The sequence below is a fragment of the Schistocerca nitens genome, unplaced genomic scaffold, assembly GCF_023898315.1.
Source record: "Schistocerca nitens isolate TAMUIC-IGC-003100 unplaced genomic scaffold, iqSchNite1.1 HiC_scaffold_509, whole genome shotgun sequence".
Taxonomy (NCBI): domain Eukaryota; kingdom Metazoa; phylum Arthropoda; class Insecta; order Orthoptera; family Acrididae; genus Schistocerca; species Schistocerca nitens.
Window position 1 is genome coordinate 227,163 of NW_026046042.1, and position 13,252 is coordinate 240,414.

The 13,252-nt window shown below is 59.4% G+C and overlaps 1 protein-coding gene across 1 annotated transcript; it reads left to right on the forward strand.

Annotated features, from left to right (window-relative positions):
- The first annotated feature begins 410 nt into the window (after positions 1–410).
- Positions 411–1,883, forward strand: LOC126232428 (uncharacterized). The gene has a single exon (XM_049942687.1). It carries the CDS (start codon positions 411–413, stop codon positions 1,881–1,883), a length of 1,473 nt encoding a protein of 490 aa, XP_049798644.1.
- The last annotated feature ends 11,369 nt before the right edge of the window (positions 1,884–13,252 follow it).

Here is a 13,252-nt window from a genome sequence, read left to right on the forward strand (position 1 = left end):
GATCAGACCAGAGATGCGCTTCACGCCGCCCCTGCGAGCCAGGCGGCGGATGGCGGGCTTCGTGATGCCCTGGATGTTGTCGCGCAACACCTTGCGGTGCCGCTTGGCGCCACCCTTGCCCAGCCCCTTTCCTCCCTTGCCGCGGCCTGTCATTCTTCTTCCTTCCTCCTCCTCAAGCAAGCAAGCGAAAAAACACAAGCGCCAGCTCCTCACCCGGCGCTAGCGAGTCGGCTACGGTGCGAGCTCTCTGCCGCCGCCCCCCTATATAGACTCTGGCCCGCCCTCCCCCCACCACGCGCACCGAGGGCATATAAGCGCGGCGCGGGGCCGCGCGGGCCCGATACCGAGTTAGTATTCCGCTGCTCGACTCGCTGCGACACACTTGCTACTGTCACCGCGCACGTAACGCTATGGCTGTGGAACAGTTTGCCGCCGCACTAGAAGCTCTCCTCCAAGCGATGGGGTTCTCCGGCCGCCGCCAACGTCAGCTACAGCGCAGGCGCCCGCAGCGGACCAGGAAGGGCCTCCAGTGCTACAATTGCCAGCAACTGGGGCATACCGCGAGGGAGTGCACGAATGCCGTCGCGTGCTTGAAGTGCGCGGCGGCTCACGACACCCGCTGTTGTACGAAGCCTCGTGGAGTGGCCGGCAGATGCGCGAACTGCGGCGGGTCCCACGCCGCCAATTCGCGTAGCTGCGGCTACCTTCGAGCGTCACGCCGTCTGTCCGCCGCACCACGTCCTGCGGCGGCGTCCAGCGCCACGCCGGCCGCCCCGCCCTCCCGCTCCGGCGAGGGGTGCGAGCCGCGCCGTCTTGAAGCCGCCACCGACCACGCTCTGGCCGGCTTCCAAGCCGCCTTTGCGGCCGAACGGGCCGCGCTGAAGGCGGAACTCGCGGCCGTGCATCGCCAGCTCCAGCGGCTGCGCGATGAGCTGCGAGCCATCAAGAAGACGTCGGCGGTTCCCGCCGCCGCCCCGCCCGTGCCACGGCCGGTTGGGGTCGATGCGGCCACGCAGACATCCGTCGCTCCGTCCCCTGTCGCGACGCAAGTGGTTGCGCCCATGGACACCGACGATGTGCCGCCACGGACGTCCCAGTCAATTACGCCGTCTGCGAGCCACCGTGCTGTGGCCACGACCGACTCCTCCCCTGTGGAGCAGTCGCTCGTCACGAGGTTGCAGCACCCCACGCAGCCGTCGGCGGTTCCCGCCGCCGCCCCCCCCGTGAGTCGGCCGGTGGGGGTCGCTGCGGCCACGCAGGCATCCGCCGCTTCATCCCCTGCAGCAGCGCCGATGGTGGCGCCTATGGATACCGACAACGTGCCGTCGCCGTCGTCCCGCTCAGTTCCGCCGTCTGCGAGCCAACGTTCTGCAACACCGACAGCCTCCTCCCGTGTAGAGCCAATCGTCAGGGAGTTGCGGCCCCCGCAATTCCCAGCTACAGCCATGGACACCGCCGGTACGCCGCCGCAGTCGTCCCACTCCGTTCCGACGTCTGCAAGCCAACGTGCTGTGACACCGACCACCTCCTCCCGTGTGGAGCCGTCCATCGTCGCGAGGTTGCGGCAACCAAAGTTCCCGGCTTCCCACGAGTTGCAGCCTTTCCTTAAGGGCCTTGCGGTGTCGCTCCAGGACGGGTCCTACCCATTCTTCGACCACCCGTACCCCTACTCCCTATCCAGTGTTCGGCCTCCCCTCCCCCACCACCCTCATCGCTTTAGCCCTCATCAGCTCAGGTGGCTCAATTTCTTGACCAAGAAGGAACTCACCCTCCTTAACAAACATCCCATCTTCTCGCCGAGCGAATGGCAACTCTTGGCCGACCTTACCGAAACCCACGTGACGGGCCTTCTCCCCTCCCATGTCCTTCAGTCCCTTCAGTAGCGAAGAAGAGCGAGAGCATCATCATCCTATGTCAGCGTGCGTCAAACTTCTCCACCGGCCAGCCATTTCGGCCGTTCGTTTTCCTCCTCTCTAACTATGCCTCTGACTATCCTTTAATCTTTCGGAAAAAAAAAAAAAAAAAAAAAAAAAAAAAAAAAAGCAACATGCACACCGCCAAGCCTATCTCACCGTCAAGACTCCACTCACCACACCGCCATGAGGAAGGCGAAGCGCTCACGCGCTAGAACTTCCGACTCAAGCCGAGGGTCCACCCTCACCTGTGCAGCGTCTGCGTCTGCGTCTGCGCGCGGGCCCGTTGTCAAGGCAGCACCGGACGCTTCGTGTACCGCACGCACCTCCACGCCGCTCTTCCGCTATGGCCCGCACAAAGCAAACGGCCCGCAAGTCCACCGGCGGAAAGGCGCCGCGCAAACAGCTCGCCACCAAGGCGGCGAGGAAGAGCGCGCCCGCCACCGGCGGCGTCAAGAAGCCCCACCGCTACAGGCCGGGCACCGTCGCCCTGCGGGAAATCAGGCGCTACCAGAAGAGCACAGAGCTGCTCATCCGCAAGCTGCCGTTCCAGCGCCTAGTGCGCGAGATCGCCCAGGACTTCAAGACCGACCTGCGCTTCCAGAGCTCCGCAGTCATGGCCCTGCAGGAGGCCAGCGAGGCCTACCTCGTCGGCCTCTTCGAAGACACCAACCTGTGCGCAATCCACGCCAAGCGCGTCACCATCATGCCCAAGGACATCCAGCTCGCGCGCCGCATCCGCGGCGAGCGCGCCTAGAAACCGCGCCGCGCACGCGCGCCCGCCCAACAAAAACGGCCCTTTTCAGGGCCACTAACATCTCTCCGTCGCGAGCAAAACTTTTGTCGGTCTTGCCGCCCCGCAAAACAAACAACCACCAATTCCCCTCCCGTCCACAGCCGCTCTCGCCAACAATCGACGTCATCCCATCCCTCACAATACACACACACACACACACAACAGCCGGACGACGTCACCAACACACCGCGGGTGGCTGGCCGCCGCCGTCTCCGAGGCGCGCGCACGCTACGCTACACTACACTACACTACACTACACTACACTACACTACACTACAACGTCAACGCCACCGCGCCTTCCCAATTCCCGCCGGCCACTTCCACGTCTCACGTCCCCCCCCGCCGCTTTCAAAGAGAGAGAGAAGAGACAACACACACACACAAAAGACACGACATCCGCAAAGCAAGCAAACACACAAACAAACAAACAAACAAACAAGAGTCTCCAGAAACATACATGAGCAACCAAACGTCGGCCGCCGCAAAAAAAACAACAACAACAACAAAACAAAAAACAACAGAGACCAACAAACGGCCACAACCGCTCCGCTACCGCGCGCCGCCGCCTACCGCCACCGGCACCACAATCCAACCACCACGGCACGCAAACAGTACCCACAAAGGGTCACACACAACCAACCACACCGGCGCATGCACGACAATCAACGCCTTCCCGACGTCCTTTGATGGCCCTGAGAAGGGCCGTTTTGGGCCGCGCGACAGCCGCAGCCGTGCCATCGCGCGCCACTAAGACGACGCGGGGGAGGGCGGTGGGGGACGACGGCGTCAAGCGCCAACCCCTCTCCCTTGCCTTTCTTTAACTTTACTACTTTACTTCTTCTTCTTGGGCGACGCCTTCGCCTTAGACGGCGTCGTCGCCTTCTTCGGGCGCGGCGCCTTCGGCTTCTTCGTCGGAACCTTGGCGGCCTTCTTCGCCTTCGACGGCGACTTGGCCTTGGCCGGCTTGGCCGCAGCCGCCTTCTTCGCACCCGCGGGAGCCGCCGACGCCGCAGACGCCTTCTTGGCGGCGCCCGCCTTCCGACCGGTCGCCGCCTTCACGCCACCAGCCTTCTTTGCGCCGGCCGCGCGGCCGCCCTTCTTCTCCTTGCTGGCCGGAGCGGCGCGCTTCTTCTTCGCACCGCCGGCACGAGCCTTGCCGCCCTCGGCCGCCCCGCCGCCGGCGCCGGCAAGCTTGAAAGAGCCGGACGCGCCCTTCCCCTTCGTCTGCACCAGCTCGCCAGCCACGACGGCCGACTTGAGGTACTTCTTGATAAAGGGCGCCAGCTTCTCCGCGTCCAGCTTGTAGTGCGCGGCAATGTACTTCTTGATCGCCTGCAGCGACGAGCCGCCGCGCTCCTTCAGACTCTTGATGGCGGCCGTCACCATCTCAGAGGTGCGCGGGTGCGCAGGCTTGGCGCGCGGCTTCTTCGCAGACGCCGCAGACTTGGCCTTCTTCGTCGTGCCGGTGGCGGCGGGTGCCGCAGCAGTCTCGTTCGTAGCCGCCTGATCTGCCATTATTTCGACGGACGACGCGCGTACACACAACAACAGAACAGCGAGAGAGCGGCGAGAGCACGGCAGAGAATAGCCGCCGCGCCGCCAGGCCCAGCCAGTGTCGCGGGCGGGCGCGGACGGCCGAGAGAGCGGCCGCCACTCTGCGCGCCGCCGCGCCGCGCCTCCCGCGCTTGCTACCCCCATTCGAGTGCGAGATGTCGCAGCAGACGGACGTGCGCGGAGCGACGGGTGTGGCGGATCGCCGTCCGGCGGGGCTTGCCCCGTCGGCGGCCCCATCCGGCCCCCCATCTATGACGACCAGAGCTATGGCAGAGAGGAACACGATTATGACGGACCCGGCTTCGACTATGGACCTCGATTTGGCCGATTTCTCCGATACTTCCATCGACGACGACGTCGTCCTGAGGCAGACACCGTCGACGGCGGCTTCTCGGAAGAAGAGGGGCACTGATAGTGGTTCGCGCGCTGCCGATGTTCCGGATGATGGCTTCCGCAGACCGCCGAAGAAGCGTCAAGCGCGGGCGGCGCAAGCTCAGCCGCAGGCGACGGATATTCCGGTGCACAACCGATTCGATGACATCCCTGAAGACGCTGACGATGCGGCTCCGCCCACTCTCCAGCACCAGGCGCAGCAGCAACAGCCGCCACCGCAACAGCAGAAGCGTATTCCACCGATCGTGCTGCAGCTTCCCTCGTCCTATAAGGAATTTTACGAGTGGTTGAAGCAGCACCTGACGCAGCCTTTCACCGCGCGCCAGACGGGCGGCGACAAGCTGAAGCTTTCTGTCACCACCCTCGACGACTACTCCACCGTTATGGACTTCCTTGGTTCGCAAGGCATCCCGAATTATACTTTTCCGGTCGTTCGGCCGCCGACCTTGAAGGTGATTCTTCGGGGGATTCTTGAGTCCCTCCCTAACGACTGGGTCAAAGAAGAACTGGAAGACCTCGGCTTTGCCGCCACGATCGTGGATTACCACAAAATACCGGGCACTAACCGTCGGTCGGGCCTCAGAATCGTCATCCTTCCTGATACGCCTGACCATCGGAAGATTTTTAACGTCACCCGCCTTTGCGGACTTGTCATGTCTGCCGAAACGCTCCGCAAGTCACGTGGGGTAACGCAATGCTACCGGTGCCAGGGCTTCAACCATGTTGCCCGTGGTTGTACGATGCCTTTTGTTTGCGTCAAGTGCGGCGGCGCCCATGATAGCCGGCAATGCCAAGTACCTCGGGAACAACCTGCGAAGTGCGGCCTGTGTGGCGGACAACACCCCGCCAACTTCAGGTCGTGTCCTAAGCACAAGGAGGCCAGCCGCCGGCAACGAGGGCTTCCCCCGCTCACCGCCAGGGATCGCCGCCGTAGGACCGCTGTCGTCAGCAGCACTCCTGCCAGCTTCCGCCACGCGGGGGCCCAGCAGCAGGGACGGGACTCACTCTCGCAGTCTCGCCCTCCTAACGCCTGGCAACGTCCACTTGCTGCACCGTACGTCATCCGCAGAGACGCCCCTGCGTCCTCTGCTGCTCCGACGGACGTTCCCGAAGGCCCCGCCGCCTTTCCGCCGTTGCGCCGCCGCCGTCCCGTCGACCTCACTCCGCAGGACAGCCAGCAGCCGGGTGTCGACTCCCACGACCTCTTCACCCTCCTCCAAACCATGATGACGGCGGTCACCGAGATGAGCCGCGCCATCCAGGCGTTGCCCGCCACACTTGCTGCCACCGTAGAATCTACGATCCGAAGCGTTCTTCACACCACCAGTGACGCTCCCCAGCATCATGGATAGGGTGCGACGCATCGAGGAACTCCGTATTTCCACATACAACGCAGACGGACTTTTCCGCGATCTCCTGGAAGTCAAGCACTTCCTTGCAGCCCACAACATTGACATCTTCCTCGTGACGGAGACGCACCTGAAGGCGGGCCTACGGGCCAACATCTCAAACTACAAGTGCTATCGCTACGACCGCCCCACCCGCGGTGGCGGCACCGCGATCTACATCAAGCGGAACATTCGCCACTATGTCGTACCCACGCCACCGTTACGACAGATGGAGGCGACAGCTGTGGCCGTGGTGACCTCGGCGGGGGTGGTCACCTTCGTCTCCGTCTACCGTCCTCCGCGCTACCTGCTGGACTTGGACGACGCCTATGCGCTGCTCCGTCTCCCGGGGAAGCTCTTTTTAGCCGGCGACTTCAACGCAAAACATGCGGCGTGGAATTCTCTGCACACCACCCACAGCGGCCGCCAATTTCATCAGGTCATCGATAGGGTTGGTGCTTACGCTTGCGGGCCGGAGGAGCCGACCTGCTACCCATCCCGCGGCACGCCGGACGTCCTGGACTTCGCTGTCACAAAAGGCCTGCATCAATTCCTGACGGCTGACGTCGTCCACGAGTTGAACTCAAACCACCTGCCGGTCCTCTTCAATCTCGCTGTTGATCCCGCCATCGCCTCGCCTCGCCTTCACCTTCGGCGCACTGATTGGACTGCCTACCGCGCGGACGTCCTCGCTCGTGTGCGGCCGCGTCTTGACGCCGACATCCACGACGTCGATGCTGACGTCGCTGACTTCGCTGATGCCGTCCACTCAGCCCTGCTGCGATCCACACCGCCGTCCCGGGGCACGCTTCCCCGGCGCCCGGGACTCCCGGCCGACATTCTGGATCTCATCCGCGTGCGGAATCGCCTCAGCAAGGAATGGCGCCTCACCCGCGACCCCCTTCTGAAGCGGCGTGTCAACCTCCTCCGCCGTGACATCAAAGCCGCCATCAGCGCTCACAAGAACGAGCAGTGGGCTCAGAAGCTGGCGTCGTTCACTCCGGATCCCCACGCGTGGGACGCGGTTCGCTTCTTCACCAAGCGGAAGCACGCTCTGCCTCCTCTGGACTCGCCGACTGGTGTCGCCTATACCCCTGTGGCTAAGGCAAACGCCCTTGCTGATGTGTTTCAGGCGAACTTCGTCCCTCTCGACGATCCTGTGGACGCCCAGTTCGTTCATGATGTGGACCGTGGCCTCGAGGCCTACCTCTCCGCCGACCACCGTGACGACGACCATCTGCCAGTCTTCACGACCGATGAGGTGACCTCCTGCATCCGGGCGATGGCCGCTAACAAGGCTCCTGGTGCCGACGACGTTCCTGGGACGGCGCTCAAGGAACTGCCTCCTGCTGCTTTTGCCTATCTGGCCCGCCTATTTACTGCCATACTAGTGACTTGTACCTATCCGGCTGCCTGGAAGCACGCTGTTGTTGTCGCCGTACCCAAGCCGGGTAAGGACCGGAAGAATCCTCACAACTACCGGCCCCTCAGCTTGCTTCCGCAGCTCAGCAAGATTTTCGAGCGGCTTCTCCTTCACCGGCTCAAGATCATCATGGACCGTCGTCGCCTGTTACCTCCGGAACAGTTTGGTTTCCGGGGTGGCCACTCCTCTACGCAGCAGCTCGTCCGCGTTGTTGAAGCGATCACCACGGCCTTCAACAATCAGGAGTATTGTGGCGCCATTTTCCTCGATGTCACCAAGGCTTTCGACAGCGTGTGGCATTCCGGGCTGCTGTGGAAGCTCCATATGCACGGATTTCCGCGGTCCTTCATCTGCCTTCTGGATAGCTATCTGCGGGGCCGCACCTTTGTGGTCCGCATTGACGACTCGACGTCGACGCTCCGACCCATTGCCGCCGGCGTCCCGCAGGGCTCGGTCCTCGGTCCGACCCTGTACTCTCTGTATACGGCCGATCTTCCTACCTCTCCCCGGGTGGAGCGCGCGATGTACGCCGATGACACAGCGATCTTCACCCGCAGCCGGTGGCCTCAAGCCATGTATCGACGTCTCCAGGACGCGTGCGCCGCCCTCGAAGCGTGGGCGACTCTTTGGCGTGTCCGGTTCAACGCTCAGAAGAGCCAAGCCGTGGTCTTCACGCGCAAGAGGACCCCGCCACACGATCAACAACTCCAGTTATTCGGCGAGGTCATCCCCTGGACGCCGACAGCCACCTACCTCGGCGTTGTGATGGACCGCCAACTCATCTGGCAGCAGCAGGTGCTAGAAGTTCGCCGGAAGGTTGAGCAGCGGCTGGGGGCGCTTTATCCCCTGCTGAACGAGCACTCCGCGCTCTCCGTCAATAATGGGCTCCTCATCTACCGGATGTTTGTGCGTCCTGTGATGGACTATGCCTGTGCTGCTTGGGGAAATGCGGCGCACCGACACCTCCATCGCCTACAACAGCAGCAGAATAAGGCTCTTCGCCGGATTTTCCACGTGCATCCCCAGTTTCCGGCGCGATATCTTCACGAAGCTGCCCATGAACAGGAAGTCCTCGCTCGCTTTCAAGCCATCGCCCAGAAGATGTATGCCACGGCTGCTGCTTCGGATAATCCCCTTCTCAGGAACCTTGGGGCGCCTGTAGATGACCGCGACCTCTATCAGAGGCCCGTTGCGCTGCTCCGTCGCTAGCGACAGCAGTTGCAACTTTCAGAAACTTCAGTTCCCCATGATAGTCTGTTTCCACCACCACATCCATAGATGACAATAAAGAAAATCCTGATGTTTCTCCTTTCCGTTCCTCAGACGGTGTAGTAAATGCCTTCGGGTAAATGCTACATTACTCCCACTTGATGTAGTTAGATGATAGTGGACTGGAGCGCTTGCTACCGCCCAACGTCCGACAGCCTGTGCGGACCAGCCCCAAACCTGCGCCGCAACCACCCGCGCCATTCAAACCACCGAGGATGGGGCTACACACGGCCACACCACAGTCGCCAACCAGTCGCCACGGCAGCGCCGCAAACCACGGCCAAACTGCAGCTACCGCGCGCTACAGCCTGGCTCGGCCCGCCGAGAATCGCCGCCCCCGCCCAAATGCCGCCCCCACAGCCCCAGCCGACGACCCGCCACAATGGCCAAACCTTCGGCAAAACTGGCGCACCGTCGCCGCGCCAGCCCGGCCAGCGCGGCCGCCGCCACAGCCACACAAGCGGAGGCGTGCGGCGATGACGGCCGTGCAAACGCACCTCCGCCGCCCCATCGCCCTCCCACCGTTTCCCGATCGGCCCGCGGCCGTCGGGCCACCTCGCCCGCCAACATTCGCGCCCGTTTCTCACAAAATTGCCCGCCGCAAAACAAAAACGAGCGCCGCCTGCGCAACATGGCCACCGGCCAACCGAGGCGCCGCCGCCCCTCGCCGCTTTAAGCGACGGTGGCTAACCGCCATCCGCAACTACAGACGCACCGAATCTGCCTTCAAAAGCACACACCGACAGCCGACCTCTAACATTTAGACTCCGCAAGCCACCCAACGGTGTGTGGCGGAGGGCACTTCACGTGCCACTGTCATTTACCTCCCTTCGCTGTTCCAGTCGCGTATGGTTTCGCGGGACGAACTGACAGTCTGCAAAAAAAAAACACCGCCTCCGTGCGCGCTCGAATCTCTCTAACCACATCCATTCGTGATCTCCTCGGGAGGTATACACGTAGGGGGGAAGCAATATATTCGATACCCCATCCAGAAACGCAATATCGCGAAACCTGGCGAGCAAGCTACACCGCGATGCAGAGCGCCTCTATTGCAGGGTCTGCCGCTTGGGTTTGTTAAACATCTCCGTAACGCTATCACGGTTACCAAATGACCCTGCGACGAAACGTTGGATCGTCTCCGGTCGCCTCCGTCAACGCGACCTGGTACGGATCCCACACTGATGGGCAACACTCACGTATGGGTCGAACGAACGGGTGTTTTGTAAGCCACCTCCTCCTTTGTTGATGGACTACATTTGCTACGCATTCTCCCAATAAATCGCAACCTGGTACCCGCCTTACCACCAATTACTTTTTTTGTTTTTTTTTTTTTTTTTTTTTTTTTTTATATGATGATCATCCCACTCCCAATCACTCCGCACGCATACTCCCAGATATTTTACAGACGTAACTGCTACCAGTGTTTGTCCCGCTATCATCATATAATCAATCATACAATAAAGGGTCCTTCTTTCTTATATTATTCGCAATACATTACATTTGTCTATGTTAAGGGACAGTTGCCACTCCCTGCACCACGTGCCTATCCGCTGCAGATCGTCCTGCATTTTTCGCTGCAACTTCTCTGTATACTACAGCATCATCCGCGAAAAGACGCATGCAACGTCCGACACTATCTACTAGGTGTGTGAAGAGCAATGGGTCCCATAACACTCCCCTGTGGCACGCCAGAGGTTACTTTAACGTCTGTAGACGTCTCTCCATTGATAACAACATGCTGTGTTCTGTTTGCTACAATCTCTTCAGTCCAGCCACACAGTTGGTCCGACATTCTGCAGACTCTCTTACATTGTTTATCAGGCGACAGTGCGGAACTGTATCGAACGCCCTCCTTCCGGATGTCAACCAAAATGGCATCTACCTGGGAGCCTGTATCTAATATTTTCTGGGTCCCATGAACAAATAAAGCGCGTTGGGTCTCACACGATCGCTGTTTCCGGAATCCGTGTTGATTCCTACATAGTAGACACTGGGTTTCCAAAAAACGACATGCTACTACTCGAGCATAAAACATGTTCTCAAATTCTACAACCGACCGACGTCACAGATATAGGGCCTATAGTTTTGCGCATCTGCTCGACGACCCTTCTTCAAGCCCGGGACTACCTGTGCTCTTTTCCAATCATTTGGAACCCTCCGTTCCTCTAGAGACTTGCGGTACACGGCTGTTAGGAGGTTCTGTCGCGTACTCTGTGTAGAATCGAATTGGTATCCCGTCAGGTCCAGTGGACTTTCCTCTGTTGAGTGATTCCAGTTGCTTTTCTATTCCTCCTTGGACACTTATTTCGATGTCAGCCACTTTTTCGTTTGTGCGAGAAGGAACTGCAGTGCGGTCGTCCTCCGTGAAACAGCTTTGGAAACAGGTGTTTAGTATTTCACAGCTTTTTACGCGTGTCATCCTCTGTTTCAATGCCATCATCATCCCGGAGTGTCTGGATATGCCGTTTCGAGCCGCTTACTACTGATTCAACGTACGACCACAACGTCCCAGGATTTGATTTGATTTGATTTCCTGTCACGTCGGTACATGGAATTTTACTTTCGCATTCACCGGACGCTTCACGCATAGCCCTCCTTACGCTAACTTTGGACATCGTTTAGCGTCTGTTTGTCTGAGAGGTTTTGGCTGCGTTTCAACTTTGAGTGAGGCTCTCTTTGCTTTCGCTATAGTTTCCTAAACTTTGGTTGTTGTACCGCGGTGGGTTTTTCCCATCCCTCACAGTTTTACTCGGCACGTACCTGTCTAAGACGCATTTTACGATTGCCTTGCACTTTCTCCATACACACTCAACATTGTCGGTGTCGGAGCAGACATTTGCGTTTTCATCTGTCTGGTAGTCTCAAATCTGCCTTCTATTACTCTTGCTAAACAGATAAACCTTCCTCCCTTTTTTTTTTTTTGTATATTCCTATTAACGTCCATATTCAGCGATGCTGCAACGGCCTCTTGATCACTGGGTCCCTGTTCTGCACATACAGAGTCGACAAGTTCGGGGTCTGTTTGTCATCGGTAGGTCCACGATGTTATCTCCACGAGTCGGTTCTCTCTCTGTTTAATTGCTCGCGGTAATTTTCGTTCGGATAGTGCACTCAGTATAATGTCACTCGATGCTCTGTCCCTACCACCCGTCCTGAACATCTGGCACATTGAAATCTCCACCTAAGACTGTAACACGCTGGGGAAAGGAAAATGTATGTCCACATTTTCTCTCACGTGTTCGGCCACTAATGCTGCTGCGTCGCGAGGTCGGTAAAAGGAGCCAATTATTAACCTAGCTCGGCTGTTGAGTGTACCCTCCACCCACAATAGTTCACAGGAACCGTCCACCACTTCTACTTCACTACACAGGATAAACTACTACTACTAACAGCGACGAACCACTCCACCACCGGTTGCATGCACGCTATCCTTTCTAAAGCACCGTCTGTACCTATAACGATTGCAGCTTCGGTGCTTTCTATCAGCGCTTGACGTTCCGGTACTTCGACAGTTGACAATTACAATACCGATTGCCGCTTGGTCCCCGCATGTCCTGACCTTGCCCCGCGCCCGTTGAGGCTGTTGCCCTTTCCGTACTTGCCCAAGGGCCATCCAACCTAAACAGAACCGCCCAGCCCACGCCACACAACCCCTGCTACCCGTGTAGCCGCTTGTTGCGTATAGTGGACTCCACCTAAGACTATAACATGCCCTAAGGCATTCGCGGTGTACACCACCCTAAGGTGAGGTTAGGTTAGGTGGACGTGGGTTAGGTTAAGGGTTACAGTTAGGTTAGGCGTCAAAGTTAGGTTAAGCGTTCGGACGTGAGGCGTCAGGTGGCCGCACCTACCTTACGGCCGGACATCTTAGGTTAGAGGTTAGGTTAGGTTAAGGCGCCGAGAGGTCCGCGGTCAGGTTACGTTCACCTTCGGGCGCCACACGTAGGTTTCAAAGGTGTGTCGGTCGGTCGTCGGCAAGCCGCAAAAACTACAGACGACGTCGACCAAACCGCCGCAAGACCGAGCAGGAGGCAGATATACCGGCCGGCCGGCCGGCCCCACACACACACAACACAACACAAAATTAAAAACACCACCCACCGGCCAAACGGCACAAAAAACAAAAAAAACAAAAAACCACAAACCCGAGCACCACGTCGACCAGAGGCAACCCGCCGCTCACGCGACATGGCTGGCAACTAAGGGGCAAACTGCAACGGCGCTTTCCGCACCGGGCCGGATGCACGTACGACAACACCGCTACCCGTACGCAGGCCTCCCATTGCACACAGCCGCTCTGTGTTTGAACATCATCAATGGCGCGCCCGCGCCTCGTCGCGGTCGCAGCCATAACGCCGCCACTTTTGCACCAACACATTCACGCACGGCAAAACAGCTCGCCGACACAGCACAGCCGACAAACAAAAACAACCCGCGAGACGGGGGCGACAACGACAACGACAACGACAACGACAACGACAACGACAACGACAACGACAACGACAACAGCAAACAA